General features: G+C 41.8%; 1 protein-coding gene across 3 annotated transcripts in view; it reads left to right on the forward strand.

Annotated features, from left to right (window-relative positions):
- Window positions 1-6,141: 6,141 nt before the first annotated feature.
- The window catches only part of DDX11 (DEAD/H-box helicase 11), a 67,221-nt gene continuing 51,677 nt past the window's right edge, over window positions 6,142-21,685 (forward strand). For 2 of the 3 annotated variants that reach the window (XM_070756443.1, XM_070756441.1), the window contains exons 1-7: window positions 6,142-6,276; window positions 8,425-8,610; window positions 12,261-12,485; window positions 13,934-14,020; window positions 15,254-15,417; window positions 18,322-18,379; window positions 20,484-20,591. In XM_070756443.1, the coding sequence (XP_070612544.1) occupies window positions 8,467-8,610; window positions 12,261-12,485; window positions 13,934-14,020; window positions 15,254-15,417; window positions 18,322-18,379; window positions 20,484-20,591 (786 nt within the window). In that variant the 5' untranslated portion in view covers window positions 6,142-6,276; window positions 8,425-8,466. The remainder of the gene's footprint in view (window positions 6,277-8,424; window positions 8,611-12,260; window positions 12,486-13,933; window positions 14,021-15,253; window positions 15,418-18,321; window positions 18,380-20,483; window positions 20,592-21,685) is intronic. The other variant, XM_070756442.1, reaches the window with a different exon arrangement.

Below are 21,685 nucleotides of genomic sequence, written 5' to 3' on the forward strand. Positions count from 1 at the left end.
ATTGGATACTGTAGCCTAGAGGTTAATTCTCTGCCTTACAAAGCAAAGGTTGCAGGTTCAGTCCCAGTGGGTATGGCTAGCTGATGAGGCCAAAATAAGGCCGAAATAGAACTATCCTAGTCTCCCTTAATTTTCAAATTCAGCAAAAAAACAAAACAAAAAAACCATGTGACATATATGTCACATGTTTTTTTGCTGAATTTGAAAATTAAGGGAGACTAGGATAGATCTATTTCGGCCTTATTTTGGCCTCATCAGCTAGCCATACCCAATGGGACTTGAACCTGCAACCTTTGCCTTGTAAGGCAAAGAATTATCCTCTAGGCTACAGTATCCAATCCCTTCAGCTAATGTATATATATATGGTAATGTATATATATATAAGAGCTGAAGGGATTGGATACTGTAGCTTAGAGGATAATTCTCTGCCTTACAAGGCAAAGGTTGCAGGTTCAGGTCCAGTGGGTATGGCTAGCTGATGAGGCCAAAATAAGGCCGAAATAGATATATCAGTCTCCCTTAATTTTCAAATTCAGCAAAAGAACATGTGACATGTATATATATATATGTAGATTGTTCTGAGTTCGGGTTTTGCCCCATGTAATATTTTGAGTGTCTATGCGACGTTTCGGTGAAATCACATTCACCATCATCAGGCTGAAGTTTTAAGCTTCATGTTGCTGTAAATATACATACATACATACATACATACATACATACATACATACATACATACATACATTACATACCGCAGATGAAACTTCGCGTTTTTGCAAAGCACGGTTGCTGGCATGCCACAGATCTGTGCCAGTCGACGGACCCGAGGTTGGGGACCCCTATTTTAGATGATTATCCTACCCTGCAGGCTTTGACTTGCTTATTGTAACTGAGAACCTACTCAGTTCTTTTCCCTTATCACCGGATAAAATGCTTTAATTTGGCAGTAATAATACAGGAGCACACAGCATCGAAACCCATACAACCATAAAATCCAGCAAATGCAGCCTAGCTTAAACCAGAAAACTTTCTCCATTGATTTTGCCAGAACTGAGGTGAAAACCTCTCTAATCTTTCTACATGGAATACTTTACACATAAAAATATTGAACTGTGTGTTTGTAGCTTTTCATTGACCCACACTCACTGAAGGCATATTTTCCTTTTCTCCTTGCCTGTAAACATATAGTAAAAATTAACATTTTTGATTTTTTTTGTGTGTAAGAGGATTCAAATTCCTGAAAAGGAGATTCTGTTCTCTTGGCCTTATCATGGGAGCAGGGGTTTCCATAAATAGGATAGTTAAAAAAGTCAACACATTGGCCCTGACAGTGAAATTGAAGTTCCTCCGAGACAAAAGGACAATCAGAGTAAGGAAAATGCTAATGTTCTAACTCACCGCAAATGAGGAGAACAAGAGTAGCTGGATGCCACCTCATTATCCTGGTGGGGTCGTTGGACACAGACTTCTTTTAACGGAGGAACCATTAGCAGCTATGCAGATAAAGGTAAGGTCTCCAACGCTTTCAATCTCTACTTTATTCTGCTTGCCAGGTGGCATTTTGGTTCAGACATATTGAAGGGGAAAAGAGAAAATAGAATGGGAAGGATGAATTAAGAAGAGCCATCCCAATAGGCTAGGTCACAAGAGATGCTTGTGACATCATAGGGTGGCAAGATTCTTTCCAATATACTTTGCTGTAAACAGAGCTAAATCCTTCCATTATATAATGTAAGTCAACTGCTTGAGATAATCCTGGCAATCTGTTGGCTAGCCTGTACGAACTTTTAAGTGATTCCCTAGTGTTAGAAGACAAAACTTTCTATGTCAAATTAGATCATGCGTGCATAAAATTATATCGCTCAAGTATTATGGAAAACATTACCTGATCATCACTATCATAGTAAAAAGCAACTACTAATCCAGCTGGTTCCTCTGAACAGGTTTCAGTTGCCTCTCGGTTTCATGGCTCTGAATAGCTTTGAAGCCACTTATGGAAGAACCATGGAAGATGGTAATGTATAAATTTAATCTGTTTCAAATAGGAAATGATGACTGCTGTGTGTTCCTTCACATTAACGGACACTTTATTGGATCACACAATTGCAATTTTAATGCAACCTCATTTTTAAAAGCTGCAAGGACAATCTTTAATTGGTGGCTGAGAGCCATTCACTTTCAAACTGCTCAATTATGATACGTTATTGTAACAAAGTATGAAAAATAAAAATATAAAAGAAGGAAATAAGCATGTTTCATTGCCAAAAGGGGAAAATGAGCTAAATGGTAGTCAGCTCCTAATATGAACATTAGCAGATGTTTCTCATATTGCACTGTACAAGTTTTAAAATCAGGGTCACATTCTTATAATTCATGTTAATGAAACCGAGAGTCTATGTTCGGGTTCACATCCTGGACACAAACTGTTTCAACTCCTACCCTCAAAACAACACTATAGAGCAGGGGTCTCCAACCTAGTCAACTTTAAGATTTGTGGACTTCAAGTCTTAAAATTGCCAAGGTTGGAGACTCCTGCTATAGAGCACTGCATGCCAGAACAACTAGACACAAGAACAGTTTCTTCCCGAATGCCATCACTCTGCTACACAAATAATTCCCTCAATCCTGTCAAACTATTTACTACGTCTGCACTATTAATCTTCCCATCACCCATCTCCTCTCACTAATGACTGTATGATATAACTTTGTTGCTTGTATCTTAATATGATTTGGTTGCTTATTTGTGTCCGAACTATCAATAAGTGTTGTACTTTATGATTTTTAAACGGACGTATCGGTTTTGTGTACACTGAAAGCATATGGACCAAGACCATACTTGTGTGTCTAATCACACTTGGCCAATAAAAAACAACTATCTAAAACATCTATCTATCTATCTATCTATCTATCTATCTATCTATCTATCTATCTATCTATCTATCTATCTATCTATCTATTCTGTCTGGGTCACTCCAGAAGCCAATACCCACCCAAAAAGAGAAGCCAGACAGACTGGTAAAAGGCAAAGGCAGTTTTATAAAATTCAAGAAAAACACAGGTAACAGAAAATGTCCTTACAAACAGGAAAATGCTGTATCTTCAGATATATTCACGAAGGCCAAAAGTCCATGCAGCAATACAGAATTCTTGCTGCCAAACCAAAGCTGTAGATAGCAGACCTATACCTCCCACGGATCTTCCAAAGCTGCTGGGCCACAAGCCAGGAACAGAGACGCCGAGAAACAACACAGGATAACGCCACGCCAAGCTGATAACACTCCATATGGCTTAAAGGGCTTGCCTGCCTTTTAAACCCTGCTGATGAGTACCACACCCAAACCCAGCTGTTTCTACTTCAATGGTGAAAATATCTCTTTAACTGCTCCTTTCGTTGCTCTGAACGTCGCTGTCTCATGTCAATGACAGCTTGTGCGTCATCACCTAATGACTACAAGCTACTGGCTGGGGAGAGCCCCCCGCCCCCCGGGGCTCTCATGCTGTTCTCCTTTATCCCATTCCTGATTTTCCTCTCCCCCGTCCGACTGTTCAGCCCCCTCCTCTGCGCTGTCATCCTCCTCCGGGCATGGAGCCAGCAGAGACACAGCTGGTCCCTGAGCAGCCTCAGGCTGAATCACAACTCTATCTATCTATCTATCTATCTATCTATCTATCTATCTATCTATCTATCTATCTATCTATCTATCTATCTATCTATCTATCTAATCTATCCATCCATCCATCCACCCACCCACCTACCTGTCACATATAAATGACTTTATTGTGGCTCATTTTTTCTACTTCATAATATTGCTTTACAATCACCAATATCATGTTCCAGTTTAAGATTAATATGCACTCCCCCCCAAATCCTACATGATTGCCAAACAGTAGATCTGCAAGCACTTAAAAACAAAAAAGATTATGATCAGAAGCCAGCATGGATGCATTAAAAATAAGTTATGCCAGATAAATCTTACTGCTTTCTTTGACAATGCAACTAGATTAGTGAATCAAGGATACTTCAGTAAAGTATGGCAATGTAGACCATGACCAACTTCTTGATAAAATGGAACAATATGCGATGGATGGTCCCATAATGAGATGGATTCACAGTTGACTGAGCAATTGTTGTTAGATATACACTTATTGGTTCTACATCCACATGGAGGGAGATATGCAGTGGGATACTAGAGTTCTGTCCCTTCGTTATTATATTCATAAATGTCTTGGATGAAAAAATAGGAAAGATGTTCATGAAATTTGTGGATGACACAAAGCTGGAGACATTGCCAATAGCTCAGAAGATAGGCTCAAGGTTCAAAAGAATCTTAACAGATTTGAATATTGGGCCCTAACCAACCATATTTGGCTCAATGGTGAAAAATGAAAGGTTCTCTACTTAGGGAAAAACATGTGCACAGACACAGGGCAAGTGGTACTTGACTCAGCAGTAGTACTTGAAGGATCTGGGTATCCTGATAACCCACAGATTAAACATGAGCTATCAGTATGCCACTACTGCATGGCAATGCAGTTTTGGAGTGAATGAACAGAGGTGTATTGTCAAGATAATGGGAAGATAGTATTTCTGTTACACTGTTCAAATTGCCTCTCGTATACTCTGTCCAGCATTCTGTGTCACACAGTGGCCCACCAATTGTGCATGGGGATGTTGAACAGAAAGAGAAGGCAAAACCCTTCCTTTCTTTTGACCAACAAATGGGACCCAAGGGAACCCTGCCTGCCTCAACCAACAGAAGCGGTACTTGGGCATTCATTTCAATAACCACCAATACACTTGGCATCCATGAATCTGTCTAATCCTGCCTTGCAGCTATCCAGGCTGACAGCTGTCACGACCTCATCTGAAAGTGAATTCCATAAACCAATCACCCTCTGGGTGAAGAAATATTTCCCTTGATTTGTCCTCACTTTCTTACCTATGAGCTTTAGGGAGTGCCCCCTCGCCCTAGTATTGTGTGATAGAGAAAATATTTTTTTTCTATTACATGCATGATTTTATACACTTTGATCAAGTCACTTCTTAAACACTGTCTTTCAAGGATGAAGAGACCAAGGCGTTGCAACCTGGTTGCATAAGAGAGGTGCTCCATTTCCTTGATCATACTTGTTACCCTTTTTTTGCATCTTTTCCATTTCGATTACAGTATATCCTTCTTGAGGTGCAGTGACCAGAACTGTACACAGTATTCCAAGTGTGGTCTCACCATTGATTTGTACAGAGGCAATAAAATACTTTCCAACTTATTTTCAATTTTCCCCCAAATCATGCAAACGTTGGAATTTGCTTTTTTTTTTTACTGCTGCTGGGCACTGGGTTGACATCTTCATTGAGCTGTCCACCAAAACCCCAAGATGAGGTATCCTCACAACATGAGGAACTGTATTAAGGGATCACAGCATTGGAAAGGTTGAGAACTACTGTAATAAATAAATGTCTCTTGGCTCGTGATGAGCCAGGGCATCAGTGCCCCAAGACTTCTCAAACTAAATTGCTCAGCCCTCCTGAACATCTGTTTTTGTACAGATGTCAAGTACACCTTGTTTTTGACAGGTGATGTTTCTGAGGCCATCCTGGGTGAGAAGACAGCTGAGAGGAAAAGCCTCGGCAGGGGAGATGGCTAAATAAGCTTGGAGCCATCCAGAGGGGATGGAAGCAGAATATACGTGATAAATATGTTTACTTCAGAAGGGTGTGTGGAAAAAAAAATCGAATTATTTAATACTGAACCCATAGCCAATGCGACTGTTTCAAGGCTCCTCATGTGCGTACAGGCAAATCTGTCTAAAAATAAGGCCTGCGCGATGCGAGGATTAACCCTCGAGTAAATTTATCTTCAACGCAAAGCCTAGTCAAAGTAAATGAAACTGAAACGCCGGCTGGGCTCCAATTTGGCGGGAGCGCGAGGAGCCGGTCAACTCTGTCACAAGCCAACCGGAAGCGGTCGCTAGGCGCGCTTTCTCTCAGGAGAAGGAGTCCTTACTGGTGTCCTCTGATTGGTTACGTTTTGATCAGCGGCATGTCGACTAGCCAATAGCCTTCGGGGGCGCGTGTTTTGCGGGAAGTTCTAAAAAAACGAGCGGGGGGTTGTTTTTCTGCAGAGCGCTCCTCCCCCCCTCCTCTTTTTTTTTTTTTGCCGGTCGAGAGGGAGAAGCCGGTGACGTCATCTGGAGGAGAGAAAGCGTGTGAATGGGAAAAAGCTCTTTGCGGTCAATTCGAAATCATTTCGCTTTCTAGAGGGGCAGCGGCGAAGTAAGGTAGGTGGCGCTAAGGGGGGATCCTGGGAAGGGAGAGAACTTTATATAACTCAGCGGTGCGGGATGTTGGCAGTCAGACTCAAGTTTAAATCGTGGAGATTTCAGCCGGAAATTGCAAAAGAAACTAGAACACTTTTGGGAGAAGTAGGAACTACCTCTCCCAAAATCCCCAGCCAATTTGAACTATCGTCCTCATCCACAGCCATTCAGTCGTGTCCGACCCTGGTGCCTAACAATAAGGATCTCTTAAATGTGTTATAATTTACATTTATTGGGAGTCAGGCGGTGTATAAATGTAATAATAGGCTAAAGTGAATTAAAAACACTGCTCAAAAAAATTAAGGGAACACTTAAACAACACAATATAACTCCAAATAAATCAAATTTCCGTGAAATCAAACTGTCCCCTTAGGAAGCAACACTGATTGACAATCAATTTCATATGCTGTTGTGCAAATGGAATTGTTGTGCAAATGAAATATTCCATGAGAATATTTCATTCATTCAGATCTAGGATGTGTTATTTGAGTGTTCCCTTTATTTTTTGAGCAGTATATATTTTAACTTGAAACGCAGGCTGTCAAATGGCCTAAATTATACAGGGTGTCCAGCAAACCTGGAAAACGGGGAAATCAGCGAATTATCAGGGAAATAAATTAGGGGAAAAACCCCCAAACTATTAAAATATTTAAAAGTCAGGGAAAATCATGTTTTTTAAAAAATGGATCGCGCTACCTGGCAGAGTCAAGCAAAAATGAGCATAAATATGGCAACAACTTGCTTCCTCAGCTACTGATATTTCTCCAGGGCTTAGCTGTTTGGTAAGACGTCATCTACCACTGCGCCTTAATTAGATCGCAAGTTACATGGAAATGTCAGGGAAATATCAAGGAATTTCAAAATGCTTTCCCCCTGGACACCCTAATTATAGTTTTTAATTGTTAATTAGTTCAACTCCTACCCTCAAAACGTCGCTATAGAGCACCGCGCACCAAGACAACTAGACTCAAGAACAATTTTTCCCCCAAACGCCATCACTCTGCTAAACAAATTATTCCCTCAACACTGTCAAACTATTTACTAAGTCTGCACTACTATTACTACTGTTTTTTCTCATCATTCCTATCACCCATCTCCTCCCACTTATGACTGTGTGACTGTCATTTGTTGTTTGTATCCTTAAGATTTTTATTAATAATGTTTCCTGATTGCTTAATTGGCCCCTATAATAATCATTAAGTTTTGTACCTCATGGTTATTTTGCAAATGTATGTTTTTTTATATACAATGAGAGCATATGCACCAAAGACACATTCCTTGTGTGTCCAATCACACATGGCCAATAAAGAATTCTATTCTATTCTAGTTGATGAAAACTTGGAAAACACTTGTTTAAACAAGGAGGCTAATGTACAAAGAGCAAGAAAAAAGAATAGTCAAAGTGCAAAACAATTTTAAAAAGTTCAGAATTCAGCAGATGTTGTACTGCTCAAAAAAATAAAGGGAACACTCAAATAACACATCCTAGATCTGAATGAATGAAATATTCTCATTGAATATTTCATTTGCACAACATAGAACATAGAAACATAGAAGACTGATGGCAGAAAAAGACCTCATGATCCATCTAGTCTGCCCTTATACTATTTTCTGTATTTTATCTTAGGATGGATATATGTTTATCCCAGGCATGTTTAAATTCAGTTACTGTGGATTTACCAACCACGCCTACTGGAAGTTTGTTCCAAGGATCTACTACTCTTTCAGTAAAATAATATTTTCTCATGTTGCTTTTGATCTTTCCCCCAACTAACTTCAGATTGTGTCCCCTTGTTCTTATCTTCAACTATTCCATTTGCACAACAGCATATGAAATTGACTGTCAATCAGTGTTGCTTCCTAAGTGGACAGTTTGATTTCACAGAAGTTTCATTTTCTTGAAGTTATATTCTGTTTTTTAAGTGTTCCCTTTATTTCTTTTTGAGCAGTGTATAATAATTCCCACAAAAGAGGTCCTATAATGGTTTGGAAGAAGAAACCCAAAAGAATCAGATTTATTGAGAACTGCAGAGATTAAGTTTGGTTCTCTATGTGGGTTTGTTTAATGTTTTCTTTTGATGATTATGCTAATAGTTATATCTGTTTTAGGATTTTTTTATCCCCCCCGCCAAAAAAAAAATAAGGCTGGAGATGACAGAAGAAATTGAAGAGAAGGCTAGAGTGAACTTTCCCTTTCCTTATACACCATATCCCATTCAAGAACAATTTATGGCTAAACTTTACCAGGTCTTGGAGATGGGAAAGATTGGCATTTTTGAGAGCCCAACTGGCACAGTAAGTTTCTTTTTCATTTTAACACACACTTTGTCTTTCTGTTAGCAGTGGAAGTGATGTGCCGGTGCCTGGAGGCTGTTGGGGTCTGGATGGGTGTCAACAGACTCAAACTCAACCCGGATAAGACGGAGTGGCTGTGGATTTTGCCTCCCAAGGACAATTCCATCTGTCCGTCCATTACCCTGGGGGGGAATCACTAACCCCCTCAGAGAGGGTCCGCAACTTGGGCGTCCTCCTCGATTCACAGCTCACATTAGAGAAACATCTTTCAGCTGTGGCGAGGGGGGCGTTCGCCCAGTTCGCCTGGTGCACCAGTTGCAGCCCTATTTGGACCGGGAGTCACTGCTCACAGTCACTCAGGCCCTCATCACCTCGAGGCTCGACTACTGTAATGCTCTCTACATGGGGCTACCTTTGAAAAGTGTTCGGAAACTTCAGATCGTGCAGAATGCAGCTGCGAGAGCTATCATGGGCTTTCCTAAATATGCCCATGTCACACCAACAGTCCGCAGTCTGCATTGGTTGCCAATCAGTTTCCGGTCACAATTCAAAGTGTTGGTTATGACCTATAAAGCCCTTCATGGCACCGGACCAGAATATCTCCGGGACTGCCTTCTGCCGCACAAATCCCAGCGACCAGTTAGGTCCCACAGAGTTGGCCTTCTCCGGGTCCCGTCAATTAAACAATGTCGTTTGGCGGGACCCAGGGGAAGAGCCTTCTCTGTGATGGCCCCGACCCTTTGGAACCCACTCCCCCCAGATATCAGAGTTGCCCCCATCCTCCTAGCCTTTCGTAAGCTCCTTAAAACCCACCTCTGTCGTCAGGCATGGGGGAATTGACACTTTCCCTCCCCCTAGGCTTATAAAATTTATGCATGTTATGCTAGTATGTATGATTGGTTTCTAAATTGGGTTTTTTTAAATTAACTTAAATATTAGATTTGTTTACATTGTATTATTATTGCTGTGAGCCGCCCCGAGTCTGCGGAGAGGGGCGGCATACAAATCTGATTAATAAATAAATAAATAAATAATAAGATAGTGATGTGACCAGGAATGTCCCTAGAACAGTGGTTCTCAACCTTTCTAATGCCTCGACCCCTTAATACAGTACCTCATGTTTCTCCCCAACCATAGGCCTAGCACCAATTCTCCCAACAGAGCTTTAAGCTGATTGGCAGGAAGGTCAGAGGGACACCCCCACTGTAAACTCCTGATTGGTTGGATTGTAAAAATATGTTCCAAGGTGCCAGAATAGAAGGTTTAGTTCCTAACACCATAGGAAATTTGCCTTTTCCCTGGTCTTAGGCGACCCCTGTGAAATGGTCATTAAAAATAGTGCATATGGCATCCATGAAAGTGTGATTGAAGCACCATCTGCTTTTCATGGGCATTGTACCCATCTTATCTTCATTGCCCATAATCTGGGGACATATCTAAGGTTAAACATTAGGAACAATCGTGTTCTGTCGGGCTCTCTGATAGGAGCCTCCCGGACCAGAATACCTTCGGGACCGCCTTCTGCCGCACGAATCCCAGCGACCGGTTCGGTCCCACAGAGTTGGCCTTCTCCGGGTCCCGTCGACTAAACAATGTCGTCTGGCGGGACCCAGGGGAAGAGCCTTCTCTGTGGCGGCTCCGACCCTCTGGAACCAGCTCCCCCCTGAGATTAGGATTGCCCCCACCCTCCTTGCCTTTCGTAAACTTCTTAAACCCCACCTCTGCCGTCAGGCATGGGGGAACTGAAACATCTCCCCCTTGCCCATGTTGTTTTGGTATTAGATTGATTGTATGCATGTTTTGTTTATTTGTTTTAATACTCTGGGGTTGTTTTTTATGAATTTTAGCTTAAAATTGTCATTGGATTGGTGGGTATTGGATTGTCATTATGTATTGTTTTTGTCTTGCTGTGAGCCGCCCCAAGTTTTCGGAGAGGGGCGGCATATAAATCCAATAAATCTAATCTAATCTAATCTCCCGAAAATTCAAGGATACAAATTTCAGACACACATACGTTTGAAAATTCAAAACAATGTTCTTTATCACAAAAGTCAAAATAAACTAAGCACTCTTTTTGTATTGCAAAGAGCACCCTTCCCAAAACAACCTGGTAGTCTGTACAATTTCCCTTAAGCAGTCATTAAGTACTTAGCCAGCAGCTGTGGAGTAGCTTCACACCCCTTCTTCTTCCAACGAAGGGAAACACACACACACACACTGCTCTGCTTTGGTTTCAAAGGCGTGAGAAAGCAACAAAGTCCAGCACACAAGATTCCTGACGAAACTGTAACAGATATTCTTCCACAATGGCCAAACCCGGCTGCTGCTATTTATAGCAGCGTCCCTAATTACTGGACCCCCACCCAAACACAGGTGGCCTCCCTTATTTCCTGCAATATTTATTATTTATTATTTATTTATTAATAAGATTTGTATGCCGCCCCTCTCCGCAGACTTGGGGCGGCTCACAGCAATAATAATACAATGTAAACAAATCTAATATTTAAGTTAATTTAAAAAAACCCCAATTTAGAAACCAATCATACATACTAGCATACCATGCATAAATTTTATAAGCCTAGGGGGAGGGAAAATGTCAATTCCCCCATGCCTGACGACAGAGGTGGGTTTTAAGGAGCTTACGAAAGGCTAGGAGGGTGGGGGTAACTCTGATATCTGGGGGGGAGTTGGTTCCAAAGGGTTGGGGCCGCCACAGAAAAGGCTCTTCCACTGGATCCTGCCAAACGACATTGTTTAGTTGACGGGACCCGGAGAAGGCCAACTCTGTGGGACCTAACTGGTCGCTGGGATTCGTGCGGCAGAAGGCAGTCCCGGAGATATTCTGGTCCGGTGCCATGAAGGGCTTTATAGGTCATAACCAACACTTTGAATTGTGACCGGAAACTGATCGGCAACCAATGCAGACTGCGGAGTGTTGGTGTGACATGGGCATATTTAGGAAAGCCCATGATAGCTCTCGCAGCTGCATTCTGCATGATCTGAAGTTTTCGAACACTTTTCAAAGGTAGCCCCATGTAGAGAGCGTTACAGTAGTCGAGCCTCGAGGTGATGAGGGCATGAGTGACTGTGAGCAGTGACTCCCGGTCCAAATAGGGCCGCAACTGGTGCACCAGGCGAACCTGGGCAAACGCTTGTTCTTACTTGGTCTCTTCTACGCATAATTCTGTGCTTGCGTGGGTTCAACATGTCATCATCTGAAGCTATAGAAGATAAGGAAGATTGACTGCCCTGGCTCTGTGCCAAGCCCTCCTCTGCCGAGTCACTCCCACCTTCTTCTTTGTCCGAGGAACCTAAACTCTGATCTGATTCTGTCGGCAATAACACAGGCCTGTGACGTGTTGAATTTTCCCCTGCATCCACCTCCCCGTTCCCTGGGGCAGGAGCTGGGCCAGAGCCAACCACAACAAATAGGGAGCAAGCACTTTGCCAGACGAGGGAGGGAGGGATGGATAGCCACGTGCTGTCTAAAAGGTGGCTATCGTGACTCTTACAGCCAGCCTAGAAAATGTTTTGTCAAAAATAACACAAATATAAATGTTAAAATCTTGAAGAGTTTTATCTGGATATGTTAACATCCTGTTTTATGTTATGGTATAAAGTTATACCTGCTCTTTCCTCTTCCCTGTTAGGGTAAATCGTTAAGTTTGATTTGTGGTGCTCTCTCGTGGCTCCGGGATTTTGAAGAAAAAAAGAAACTGGAGGAGGCCCAGCTATTAGCAAGCAAAGATGCAGAAGATGAACTCAAGAAAAGCAATACAAAGCCTTTAGCCAGCCAGCCCGCGACCAATGAACCAGACTGGATAATGCAATTTGTGCAGGAGAAAAAAGAGAAGGAAATGATACATAGACTGAAGGTAAAAATATGTTATTGATTGATTGATTGGATTTATATGCCACCCCTCTCCAAGGACTCCGTGTGGCCTATTGCATATAAAAAATAAAACAATGCAATAAAGTGTCCTAATCCAATTAATCTCAATTAATTAATCTAATTTAAAATCCAAGTTATGTTAAAAATCAGGCATTCTCACTCAAACCACATAACATTTGTCGGTCAAAGGGCTGGAGTCTAATAACCCCAAGCCTGGTGGCATAACAAAGTCTTCAGGCTTTCAGGGGAAAGTTGCGATATTGTCATGTGACACTGCGAGTTTGACACTCCTGCTTTAGAAACTTACAAATGAACATATTTGTGTCCAGTGTTCATTTAAGAAACCTATAATTATTATGAGCCGGGGTGGCGCAGCAGGTAGAGTGCTGTACTGCAGGCCACTGAAGCTGACTGTATCTGAAGGTCAGCAGTTCAAATCTCATCACCGGCTCAAGGTTGACTCAGCCTTCCATCCTTCCGAGGTGGGTAAAATGAGGACCCAGATTGTGGGGGCCATAAGCTGGGTCTGTTAAGAAGTGCTATTGCTAACATGTTGTAAGCTGCCCTGAGTCTAAGGAGAAGGGCGGCATAAAAATTGAATGAATGAATGAATGAATGAATGAATGAATGAATAAATAAATAAATAAATAAATAAATAAATATAATAATTGATTTGTATGCCGCCCCTCTCCGTAGACTCGGGGCGGCTAACAACAATAATGAAACAATATGTAACAAATGTAATATTTAAATTAATTTAAAAGACCCTTATTTAAGAAAACCAAACATACACATGATGGTATGCGAGCGCTTAGACAAAAACTGAAATTCCTTCATTTATCTAAAGGATTGCTTACTAACAGACCTCATTTTACCCTGAGAACCTTTTAAAATGAGAAATATAAGATAATGTCTGCTTAAAACACAGTTGAGGCCTTTGCCCATCAAATATTTGACAAGATATGAATTGTTCAGAACTGCTGTAAAGAATCAATAGATGTTATATGTTGTGAAGTAATTTTACAGCAATATTTTTGAGAACAAATTTCAGGTGGTTGAACAATTCTCAATTAAAGTTTGTTGCAGAAAAATCAATTTCCAGATGACTGATTCAGTTGGATTCGTAAACTTCTTTATAAACATAATAGGTGAATTTACAACACCATTAGCAGAGTTCTTTCTTCAAGTAAACACAAGCAGGAGTTAGTTTCATTTCAGCAGAGCAGACATGCACAGAGAATAGAGTAGACGGAGAACAGAGTGGACTGAGCCACACCCAGCCTTAAGCTTAAGTTTCAATTTCAGTTCTCTGCACAGACTCAGAAAGAAGCATTCAGATTCCCATTGGTTGACTTAGTTGCTATGCCTATTGATTGGCTGACCACTGGCTCTCCCAGTCATGAATATTCTAACATTCTCTGATTTCTTTAGGAAGAGCAGACCAAGAGGAAGAAACGGGAAGAATACCTTGAGCAAATTCGACACAATGTGAAATTGAAATATGTGTCTAAAAGGAAGGTGAGCATTTCCAGAGCTGTGAATAAATTTTTTTTAAAAATTCCCCACAAATAACATGAGAGATTAATGGATTGTAACGAAAAAAATAGTTGATCCAAAGTTATCTTATACTGCCTAAAAGAAAATCACATGGACAATGTATGAGTTGGGGATAATAGATAAATGAGGAATTTATGAACTTTAAAATCTATAATTAGGTAAGAATTGCTCTTTTGGAATTAGCTTCTGTATTGATTTTTATTTGCAGTGACTACCCAATATTGTATGCATAATAGACGAGTATTGAAAAATAAATTATATTTATTACCCCTCCATCTATCTAGCCATTGTTGTGGTTAGCTCTGGCCCAGCTCCTGCCCCAAGGAATGTGTAGGTGGATGTGGGGGAGACATCCACATGCCGCAGGTCTGTTTTGCTCCCAATGGAATCTGCCGATGAAGCCTCCTCTGACCAAGGAAGCATGAGTGACAGGGAAGAGGGGAGTTTGGCAGACAGCCCAGGAGGAGATCAATCATCTGTATCATCTTTGGATTCTGAACAAGAACTAATGACACATCCACGCATGCGTAGAGTGATGCATAGGAGACAACAACTGAAGGATTATTACAAGAGAAAATGAGGCCACCTGTGGTTGGGTGGGGCTCCAGTAAGTAGGGCTGCTCCTATAAATAGCAGCGTGTAGGTTTGGCCGTTGTGAAAAGTATCTGATTGCAGTTCGTCAGGAATCCTGGGTTGCTGGTTTCTGGACTTTGCTTGTTGATTTTTCACGCCTTTGAAACCAAAGCAGAGCAACGTGTGTGTGTGTGTGTGTGTGTGTGTGTGTGTGTATGTGTGTGTGTGTGTGACTTCCTTGGAAGAAGAAGAGGTGTGAAGTTTCTTCACAATTGCTAGCTAAGTACTGTACTTAATGACTGCTTAAGGTTAATTGTACAGACTACTCAGTTGTTTTGGGATGAGTGCTCTTTGCAATACAAAAAAAGTGCTTAGTTTATTTTGAATTTTGGGATAAAGAACATTGTTTTGAATTTTCAAACATGTGTGTGTCTGAAATTTGTACCCTTGAATTTTCGGGAGGCTCCTACCAGAGAGCCCGGCAGAACAGCCATCCATTCCCCTCTGGTCTCCTGCATGAGCTAATTCCACCTTGAGAAAGACAGGGGCTCAGAAGACTTCCTGGATATGACATATTACCTGGCTTGGATTGACAGATGTTTTGCCTTGTGCTTATTTCAGCGGATGGAGGAGGAGGAGGAGGAGGCAAAGCACCTGCTTCAACTCAGCAAGGACAGCTTATCTACCTCTGCTGAGCCTGATTCTTTGGAGCTTTCAGATGCGAACGAAGAAGATCTGATCCTTGCCGAATATGAGAGTGACGAGGAGCAGAAAATAGGAAATAGGTATGAATACTAGTATGTAGTGTTGGACGAACCGAACTTGCATAGTTCGGGTCCGTGCCGAAATTTGCAGTGTTCGGCATACCGAACCCGAACCCTTTAAAAAGTTCGTGTTCCGGTTCGGCGTTTGATCAAACACCGTGGTGGGCGGGAGGGGGAGGCGGGGAGGGCTCTGACTCAGCGAAGCTGGCTGAGGAACTCTGGGAGTTGAAGTCCACAAAGTCTTAAAGTGGCCAAGGTTGGCTGGCTGAGGAACTCTGGGAGTTGAAGTCCACAAAGTCTTAAAGTGGCCAAGATTGGCTGGCTGAGGAACTCTGGGAGTTGAAGTCCACAAAGTCTTAAAGTGGCCAAGATTGGCTGGCTGAGGAACTCTGGGAGTTGAAGTCCACAAAGTCTTAAAGTGGCCAAGGTTGGCTGGCTGAGGAACTCTGGGAGTTGAAGTCCACAAAATCTTAAAGTGGCCAAGGTTGGCTGGCTGAGGAACTCTGGGAGTTGAAGTCCACAAAGTCTTAAAGTGGCCAAGATTGGCTGGCTGAGGAACTCTGGGAGTTGAAGTCCACAAAGTCTTAAAGTGGCCAAGATTGGCTGGCTGAGGAACTCTGGGAGTTGAAGTCCACAAAATCTTAAAGTGGCCAAGATTGGCTGGCTGAGGAATTCTGGGAGTTGAAGTCCACAAAGTCTTAAAGTGACCAAGGTTGGCTGGCTGAGGAATTCTGGGAGTTGAAGTCCACAAAGTCTTAAAGTGACCAAGGTTGGCTGGCTGAGGAATTCTGGGAGTTGAAGTCCACAAAGTCTTAAAGTGGCCAAGGTTGGCTGGCTGAGGAATTCTGGGAGTTGAAGTCCACAAAATCTTAAAGTGGCCAAGATTGGCTGGCTGAGGAATTCTGGGAGTTGAAGTTCACAAAGTCTTAAAGTGGCCAAGATTGGCTGGCTGAGGAACTCTGGGAGTTGAAGTCCACAAAATCTTAAAGTGGCCAAGATTGGCTGGCTGAGGAACTCTGGGAGTTGAAGTCCACAAAATCTTAAAGTGGCCAAGATTGGCTGGCTGAGGAATTCTGGGAGTTGAAGTCCACAAAGTCTTAAAGTGACCAAGGTTGGCTGGCTGAGGAATTCTGGGAGTTGAAGTCCACAAAGTCTTAAAGTGACCAAGGTTGGCTGGCTGAGGAATTCTGGGAGTTGAAGTCCACAAAGTCTTAAAGTGGCCAAGGTTGGCTGGCTGAGGAACTCTGGGAGTTGAAGTCCACAAAGTCTTAAAGTGGCCAAGGTTGGCTGGCTGAGGAATTCTGGGAGTTGAAGTCCACAAGTCTTAAAAGTTGCCAAGGTTGGACTAAATAAATAAGGAAGTTAAGGCCACGTCACCGCCTTGCTTGTCCTGCAACCCAGAGCAATACTGATTGGCTGTCGAGCAGGAAACAAAACCAAAGTCTGCACCAATCGCCTGTTGCACCTATTGCCCAAGGCAGCCTTAGCTCACCCTGGCGCTCTTTGGAAAGGGGAAGGGGGGCTGTGTTGACGTAGGCCCCGCCCTCCCATCTTCCACCAAAGCAGCCCGCGGCCGCCTGTCTCCTTTTATTTCTTACGGAAAAGGCTCAGCCACCACGGTCATGAGCCACCATGGTGGTGTGTTGCTTGAGCTGCTCCAGCGCCGACTCCATCTTCTGCTTTTTCACAGGGGAAACTGACATGATCGTGTGCGCGGTGGTGAAAGAAATTAAAGGAGGAGTCGCGGCTGCGGTGTCCAAGCCTTTTCCATAAGAAATAAAAGGAGACAGGCGGTTGCGGGCTGCTTTGACGGAAGACGGGAGGGTGGGGCCAGAGGTGTTGGGGTTCGGATTCGGGCTTGGCGAACTTACCCGAACTCCACCACGTTCGTCCGAACCCGTCGAATCCGAACTTCGATGGGTTCGCCCAACACTACTAGTATGACTACAAGAGCTTGAAGCAAGGAATTAAATTCTCTAGAGAAATACATATCTCTCTTGCAAGTTTTCTATAAAGATTAAGTTAGTATCCACGAAAGCCTTTGGTATAGGTAGGAGTTGAGCTCAATTCAGACTCGGCAAGAGGTATTCCATCAAACGCTCCTCCCAAAAGATGATAGAATCTTGCAGTTATTAAATCCAGAAGCCAATGTTTGGATAGATGTGTATTACAGCAATGGCACACATGTCAAAGGTGGCATGATGTTTTGGATGATACGTCAGCATTCACTAACATTGGACAACAAATCACAAAAGTATGCCCCATTCATGTGTGATGTCTTTGGTCTTTAAAAAAAAATATAGTTTATTAAATTTCAAATATTAAAAAGGGGGAGGGAAAGGGAGGTCCATAAGGTCAAAAAAAATGTAATAACATAAACATATAGTTACATATTAATGCAGTATAGTAATACCTCGTCTTACGAACTGAATTGGTTCCCAGAGGAGGTTCGTAAGGCGAAAAGTTCGTAAGACAAAACAATGTTTCCGATAGGAAACAATGTAAAATCAATTTATGCGTGCAATAAAAAAACACACGCAAAAATGGCGCTCTGCTGGGCGCCGCCACCCGGTTGTCACCTTTTGAAACAGCCTGGCGCTTCTCAGCTTTCTCCCGAATGCCGAACTCGGAAGTTCGGCAAAAGTTCGGGTTCGGGTTTGGGTGGCCGCCGAGAAGCCCCGCCGCCCGGCTGTCAGCTTTGCAAAAGAGCGGTGGAGCTGTCGGCCGGTCGGGAGGCTCAAACGGAGGTGGGGAATCCCAATAGGGAATTCCATGGGCGGAGCTTTGATGTCACGAAGACATCCTTCCTGGAGTCCATGTTTTGGCCGGCCAGGAAGGACGTCTCCGTGACGTCAAAGCTCCGCCCGTGGCTAGTGTATGACAAAAAATGTTTCTGACCTTAACTTTTCTGTTTTCACGCTTCAGGTTAACTGGAATGGATAGTGACGACGATGATGACCTACAGGAAGAACATGTTGCAAAGGCAAGTTGCAAGGGGTATATGTTTCTTCCTGCAGTTGCTTTGCAAAACAACAACAACAATAATAATAATAATAATAATAATAATAATAATAATTATTATTATTATTATTATTATTTATTAGATTTGTATGCCGCCCCTCTCCGCAGACTCGGGGCGGCTCACAACAACAATAGGACAATATACAACAAATCTAATAATTTAAAAGTCACTAAAAACCCCTTATTAAAAAGCAAAAACATACACACAAACATACCATGCATAAACTGTATAGGCCCGGGGGAGATGTCTCAATTCCCCCATGCCTGACGGCAGAGGTGGGTTTTAAGGAGTTTACGAAAGGCAAGGAGGGTGGGGGCAATTCTAATCTCCAGAGGGAGCTGGTTCCAGAGGGTCGGGGCCGCCACAGAGAAGGCTCTTCCCCTGGGTCCTGCCACATGACATTGTTTCATCGACGGGACCCGAGAAGGCCAACCATCCATGGGAATTAATAGTAAACTCTTTGGACACCTCCTTTCCCTTCTTCTTTATTTCTTTCTTCTTTCAGGAGAAAATTAGCACCTTGTTTCATTTCCAAACATAACAAATATTTTGGAGTATAAGACGCAACAGATATAAGACGCACCTTAGTTTTTGGAGAGGAAAATAGAGACAAAAATCTATCTATCGGCACATTAACTTACCCCCTGTTTAGGGTTGGAAAAACTTTATTTGGAGGAGTAGCAATGAAAAAAGCCTGCAAGCTGGAAAGATCATTAGCACCTCATTAGGGCTGAAAAAAAAAGCATTAAAAAAAGTACACTGAGAGCATAAGACGCCCCCAAATTTTCAGCCTCTTTTAGTGGGGGAAAAAGGTACATATTATACTCCGAAAAATTTGGTAGTTAAATCAGGGATAGCCAATCTTAAAAGAAGCCCAGAAGCAGCCTAATACCATGCTGCCAATATTTGCTGACAAAATATGGAATTAAATGATTCAATATTTGTAATTTTCTTTTCTCACTATTTAGTTGTCAAAACAGGTATTGTGTGAAACAAAAACATCATTCCAGGCAAGACGTTCATTTTTATCACAAAAATACTCCTAGCAAAGACAATTTAGTTTTCCCCATTCTTTTTAAACCCCATTCCATGTCTTAGCTTAATTATTTTGCAATTATTTTGAAGACTTAATGAGCTCAATCTGTATAGTCTGGAGGACGGAAGGAAAAGGGGGGACATGATCGAAACATTTAAATATGTTAAAGGGTTAAATAAGGTCCAGGAGGGAAGTGTTTTTAATCGGAAAGTGAACACAAGAACAAGGGGACACAATCTGAAGTTAGTTGGGGGAAATATCAAAAGCAACATGAGGAAATATTATTTTACTGAAAGAGTAGTAGATCCTTGGGACAAACTTCCAGCAGACGTGGTAGATAAATCCACAGTAACTGAATTTAAACATGCCTGGGATAAACATATATCCATCCTAAGATCAAATACAGGAAATAGTATAAGGGCAGACTAGATGGACCATGAGGTCTTTTTCTGCCGTCAGACTTCTATGTTTCTATGTTTCATATTTGTCATAATGATATCCAGCTAATAATTGATTTCTCAAAACTCATTTTATTCATTAATTCCCTTGGATCTATTTTAATACTTTTGTTAACTTCTTCATCTTTTGTTTGCTTAAACAAAAACCTGCTAATGGACCAAATTCTTTTTGTTTTTCCATTGTTGTTTCAAATCCCGTTAAAGGATCCTCCAAATGCAAACACCAAGTTATCTGCAAGAGCCTTTAACTTTTAAGTTTATATTAAAATCTTTACTCCAACAATCCTCTGGTCTTGTAATCTCTATTCAGTATTTCAAGAATCAAAATAAAGAGAGGAGGCAGTGGAAAACAAACCACAGATTCTGTACTGAAATATCAACGGGAAAACTTAAAGAATTTAGTCCATTAGCTGGTTTAGGAACGAAATTCCTTCAAAATCCATCCAGCCATCCAGCCTTGCTGATTGGTGAATTCTGGGAGTTGAAGTCCACACAAATTAAAGTTGCCCAGGTTGTGAAATTCTGCTCTTCATGAATAGGATCCTGATATCTTCTCAATCTCTTTTTGCAGATTTATTACTGTAGCCGGACACATTCCCAGCTGGCTCAATTTATCCACGAAGTTCAGAAGAGCCCTTTTAGTAAGGAGACTCGTCTGGTATCTTTGGGCTCTCGGCAGGTTGGTATCTTTCTCAAAGCTGTGAGAAAAAAAATATACAGCTCAAAAAAATAAAGGGAACACTCAAATAACACATCCTAGATCTGAATGAATGAAATATTCTCATGGAATATTCCATTTGCACAACAGCATGTGAAATTGACTGCCAATCAGCGTTGCTTCCTAAGTGGACAGTTTGATTTCCAAGATGTTTGATTTACTTGAAGTTATATTCTGTTTTTTAAGTGTTCCCTTTATTTTTTTGAGCAGTTATTTTATTTATTTTATTTTATTTTTATTCATTCATTCATTCATTCATTCATTCGATTTTTATGCCGCCCTTCTCCTTAGACTCAGGGCGGCTTACAACATGTTAGCAATAGCACTTATTAACAGAGCTAGGCTATTGCCCCCACAATCCGGGTCCTCGTTTTACCCACCTCGGAAGGATGGAAGGCTGAGTCAACCTTGAGCAGGTGATGAGATTTGAACCGCTGACCTTCAGATCTGCAGTCAGCTTCAGTGGCCTGCAGTACAGCACTCTACCTGCTGCGCCACCCCGGCATATTTTCCAGCAAAAATAAAAAAGAGTCACACAGACAAACCACAAACAATAAATCTTACTTTGAGATACAGAGGTTTATTTCATGAGCAACTGAGGATCACGAGAAAAAGCCATCATTAAAGATACAACTTACATTAAGATGTAGTAGTCATAGGCACAAAGGCATGATTTCTTGAGCAAAGCTTTGCCCAAGATAGAAATCTCTCAGCTGAGCAGCCCCGTGTTCAGAAGCCCCCCTCTCTCTGGACTTGTAGTTTATTATTTATAACAAGTTTCTTGTGTATACAAGTACAAAAGATTAATCTTTACTAATTTAGTTACAATGAATAAATGGATAATATATGACATATGGTATACAGACATCCTGTCAAGGTATGATTACAGATTAATTAACTCTAATTAACTCTTTATTCTAGACAAAGAGAAGAGTTTTAATTAATACGGTATATAACAACTCATTGCAATGAGCTCCAGGGATGATAGCTAGGTCTAGCAAGGAGCAGCTTCAATCGGTGGCCGTATTTGGGACCCATTCTCATCTTTTATACTC

The sequence above is a fragment of the Erythrolamprus reginae genome, chromosome 6 (genome assembly GCF_031021105.1).
Source record: "Erythrolamprus reginae isolate rEryReg1 chromosome 6, rEryReg1.hap1, whole genome shotgun sequence".
NCBI lineage: Eukaryota > Metazoa > Chordata > Lepidosauria > Squamata > Dipsadidae > Erythrolamprus > Erythrolamprus reginae.